At 36.0% G+C, this 4978-nt stretch overlaps 1 protein-coding gene across 1 annotated transcript; it reads left to right on the top strand.

Moving 5' to 3' along the window:
- Window positions 1-1102: 1102 nt before the first annotated feature.
- LOC137708670 (uncharacterized) lies at window positions 1103-4760 on the top strand. Its single transcript, XM_068447793.1, has 9 exons — window positions 1103-1230; window positions 1646-1897; window positions 2004-2068; window positions 2176-2274; window positions 2775-2822; window positions 3298-3367; window positions 3503-3574; window positions 3766-3891; window positions 4454-4760. The coding sequence occupies exons 2-9, from the start codon at window positions 1676-1678 to the stop codon at window positions 4595-4597; spliced, it is 846 nt and encodes a 281-aa protein (XP_068303894.1). The 5' UTR covers window positions 1103-1230; window positions 1646-1675; the 3' UTR covers window positions 4598-4760.
- The last annotated feature ends 218 nt before the right edge of the window (window positions 4761-4978 follow it).

Below are 4978 nucleotides of genomic sequence, written 5' to 3'. Positions count from 1 at the left end.
GGCCTCCAGACAACAACTTTTAAAAATAGATTGTAGGTTGCTTTTAAAAGCTGGTTTAATAAAAAGCGAAGTTGAGTCTTTAATGAATATTTTTTCTGTATTACGCTCATTAATTTAAAAAATGGCATTATTTGTCCAAAAATTGGAGAACAAAGTGACCACCACCACTTACCACTACAAAACCTAATCCCTTACACCACCATTGTCATTACTAGCACCACACTACAATCGCGCCACCACCACCAACACCACTATAACTATCACCACAACCACAACTGCCACTGTTGCCACCATTGCCACTGTCACCACCACACTGTAAACACAATAGCCACCACTACCATCACAACCACAATCGCCACCATCGCTGTTGTCGCCACCCCTACCACCATTGTTACCTCTGCAGCCCAACTACCACACCTCGTTATTGGCACCACCACCATCACAACCATTTCCCTTAACCCAATTATCGTCGTCCTCGCCTACACCATCATGTCTATTTTTATCATTATATACAATTATATCACTTTTATATTAAAATCTATCAAACGCCTACACTGTTTTTCATACTCACAACTCTTTTAAAAATCCAATTTATCAAACGTTTAACAATTTTATTTAACAATTAATTATTCATAAAGCACATCCGAAGTAGTTAAAAAAAAAAAACACATATTTTTCGATTACATACATGTGATCTCATAGCGTGCTTACTTACTATAAACAGAAAAGTAAAATGAATTGAAGAACTGGATCAATTACTTTCATCTAATTAAAAATTTTAAGATACGATCGCATACATTTTCCTAGTTTCTCACATGTGAACATAAATATGAAAAAAATGAATAAATTTAACGAAATATCTTTTCTCGTAAGTAAGCAGTCAGATTCTCAAAATTCTATATAAAGTAAACATTTTATGTCCGATTCTCGATATTCTATATAAAGCAGACATGTCGCAAAAATACGGATCAACCCAGGAGCGACACACTAGGCCGAATAATAGCAAAATGACTAAATTCCATAGTCCACGTGGAAAAAAAGGAAGTAAAACCTTCCATTCTAATTCGCCTCCCACTCACAAATCACGATCACAAAACTCACAATTTTCACCAACACGCACGCAACCATGGCGCCACTTCTCCCTCCTCCGCCTCCCTGTACCATCCGTACTCTTCCTTCCACTGTCCGTGACTCGTGACTCAGTATTTGGTGCTCGTCGCTTCCCAGCTGGTTGGTTGTATTTAGCTTTTCCTTTCTTTTCTTTTTTCTCAAAACTTTCAATCCTATAACTCTTACATTGCAGAATTGCATCATCGTATGATTTATTGTTTAATTTGTCGATTTGATTTGAAATATTTGTGTTTCTGTTCCTGTACTTCGTTGATTTGGTCTGTGATTAAAACAAAATTTTTAATTAATTTTAATATTAGTACCATTTAATCCCTGTCGAAAATGAAGATTCAATGATTCTTCGTCTACTTCTTGGAATATACCAATTCCATTGATTTATTTTAATCAAAAACAAAAACCCAAATCAAAGATTCAATTTTTTGTTATTAAAAAAAAAAAAAAAAAAAAAAAAACCTCTTTTTGGTAATTTTATTGTGCTGAATGATCACGAAAACAATATCTGTACAAGAATTAGGGTTCATATTCTTTGTGGGAATTGGGAAGGATGAGAGCGAGAGTGATAGTTTTTCCGGTTAGAGGGAGGAACTGGTGCTTCAGCAGATCCGTTGAGCCTCTGGTTTCGGACTCTGCATCTTCCCCTCCCTCGCAGACTCCTTCAACTCTCAAAGACCTCTGGAAGAAGTACAATTCCAATGCCAATGACAAGGCCATTGCCAATCCTTTAGCTGTCAACGCTGAGCTCCTCGTCGATTTTGTCTCTACCAAGGTCCATAGCAAAACCCATTTTCCTATTGTAAATCTTGCTGCTTTATTTTTGAATTGGGTTGTCTTATATCTGTTTGGAAATAATGGTTTTGTGTTTTGGTGAGTAGATGAACATAGCTTGGATCGGTCTGGAGAAGTCGCCTCAAGGAAGTTTTAAGAACAAGATTCATGGGTAAATGAAACTACAAACTCACTCAACATATTTTGGTGATTTCATTTCATATCACCACTCAAGGGTGTTTCTGTATTTTTAACTTGAGAATGCTTTTAATGGTGTAGATTGGGATTGAAGCTGTTGTCTCGTGTTAAGCCGTCTGAGATTTTCCTAAAATCGATCTCTAATGAGGTCACAGGTGTTGAAGTTAAATACCCTTCCAGGTTTATTTCTGTTTCTCTCACTTGCAAACCTGCTTTTTAAAATGGCTGTCGTTTTTAACTTCTTCCTCAACTTTCTGTTAGATTTCTATGGAAAACAAAACCAACAGTCAAACATATAGAATAGCTCAGTTTATTCATTCGTTGCTATTTGTAAAGATAACACATTTAGTTTTAACGGCAAATGCAACAGCCCATGATGATCTGAAATTTTGTTTCAATTAAAGTTGATAGAGAGGACTTAACAGAAGTTATGTGGTGCTTTTTTCTATTAGATAGGCTCATGGGAATGAAAACCAAGCATTTCAACTTAGAACCTATTCCCATCACAACTCTTGACAATGCACAGTTAGTAATTTTCAGTCGAAGTATGTCATCGTGCTAGGTTGAAATGTGAAAAGAATAAACAGTCGATCTTCTAGTTTTATTTATACTTTTTCTTTGTGTGATATCCTTTCACGTTTTAAGTTCTGGTGTGCTGATCATATGTTAGGGTTTTGCAGCTTAAACGCACGACTTGTGCGTAGGAGGTTACGATATGTTGCCATGAGGTATTTCTTGCTTTCAAAGTTGATAATTAGAGTTTGAATCTACATGTTGTCACAATTCTTGATGGTATCCATTATTTTCTCTCCTGTCCTTCATATTTACCAAGAACCGAAACACTGAATCTATATGAAATCAAACTGATGCATTGAGTCGTTCCTTGACCCAACAGAAATCAAGTAGCAGCTTTCATTCAATGTTTATTGTTTTATTTAAAAAGTTCTTATGACTAAACCGTAGATTTTGAAGAAACGGAAATTTGTGTTTCTTTGCATGATGTAACATTGAGTGAGTGATATGAAATTTGGCGTTGAATATTTAACCTTAGGGAACTAGTTTGCCTAAAGCTCCTACGTTGTGGTACATTTGGTGCTTGTTTCTTGAAGGGATACTGAAGATGGCATTAATCTTCATTGGATGTATTATACTAATCTATGATGAGATCAAACTTTACTGATATGAAGTTTATCTGATTATCAGGGGATCTATCATACACAAAAAGTATTTATATGGTTCGGTTACGTTGCTTCCTCTGACATCAGCATGTGCTGTACGTATGTGTTGACTTGAGTTTTCAACTCTGATTTTACTCAATCTGTTGATCCTTTAATTCTTTTGCACTTCTCAATTTACATTTCCTTTTGCCAGATCAACAAAATCCACATTCTTGATATTTTCTATGCAGGTTTTGCCTTTGCCTAATATTCCCTTCTTCTGGTGTTTATTCCGTACTTATTCTCATTGGCGAGCTCTCAAGGTGCGTTGCATACAGTGTTTTCATGAAACCATTTGTAGTCTGATTTCTTTTGTAAAATAAATTAGCAAATGAGTTAGCACTCAGTTGAAGAAATTTGTATCTACCCCTTCCGTCCTGATTGTTCCATTATATATTGCTATATTTCAATATGCTATATATTCTTTGTTGTTTTGTTTATGTTGATGTTCTAGGGAAGCGAGAGGCTCCTTAAGCTAGTCTCAGATAGCTCTGTGGCACCAAGTTCCACTACCGATGGAAATAAAAATGAGCATATTGACTCTCAACATGGAAGCAAAGAGAGATTCAATTCTCCTTATGTAAGTTATTTTATGATTTCCTGCAATTACAGACAACGCGATTGATTTTCAATGGTCTGTGACAGCAGTCCTAAAAGAACCCTGTATTGGTCTAAATTATTGTAGTTTTCTTGGTTTTTTATTGCATCCCTTTAACTACGCAGTTTGTGTTAGATAAACCTAATTTCCAAGAGCCTTTATCACATTTGCACAATTGAGACTTTTAGGGTTTGTTGTGGATGACAAGTTGACCCATCTTCCGGTTTTTTATTAGTTGTATGAGTCTAGTAAGTTTTACTGGTCGTTTAATCACAAATTGAGCTATCATGTCCATCAATTACTTGTAAGTTTTGGTTACCCTCTCCGTATGAGATCTGATCGACACTTGGTATGTCAAACGTGAGATACGAATGTTCAGGCCCTCCTGGAGGCAGATGCAAGCCTTGCTTGTACATACACAAACACACCTTTTTGCAAATGCATATAATATCTAATATCACACACATTTATCTGTGTCAAACATACCAGCATTCAGTTTTCTGTCATTTTACTAATTTCTTGTTTGGTTGCTCAATGTAAATAGGTTTTGCAGCCATCGAAAGAGCTTGAGGAGCTTCTTTGCCATGGAGGCGAGCGCGAGGGTCTCAAAGAATGTGCTATATTGGATATCTGCAAAATCTATGATTTGAACACAAATGACGTTCTAAAGTACCGGGACTCGATGTAGTTACATCGTTGCATTTGTTTTCTATTGGGGAAAGAAGCTTCTTCTTTTTCTTCATTTGTTGAACATTTGGCCTAAGGTCCAAGGAAATTTTGAACCATGAGGATGGACAGCATCCGTGGTCCATCTGAAATCAGAGGACTCCCACTCCCATTCCCAATTGCCTTTCCAATTCATCCTTTTGTTTACTTATTAAATATTATTATTTATATCTAAAAAATAAGTAAATTAAGACTTCTTGGTTTTGCCTTTTGTTTTCGTTTCAACACTCTTCGCTCAAGAATGGGGATTCGAACTTGGTGCAGGAGTTTGACACACTTTATTGGTCAACTGTCCGAATTAACATTTGTAATTTGAGTTTTGATTAAAGTTAAAAGTTTATAA

This window comes from Pyrus communis, chromosome 11 (genome assembly GCF_963583255.1).
Source record: "Pyrus communis chromosome 11, drPyrComm1.1, whole genome shotgun sequence".
NCBI lineage: Eukaryota > Viridiplantae > Streptophyta > Magnoliopsida > Rosales > Rosaceae > Pyrus > Pyrus communis.
Note: the sequence above shows the minus strand (reverse complement) of the source record. Positions and strands in the feature narration are given on the sequence as shown.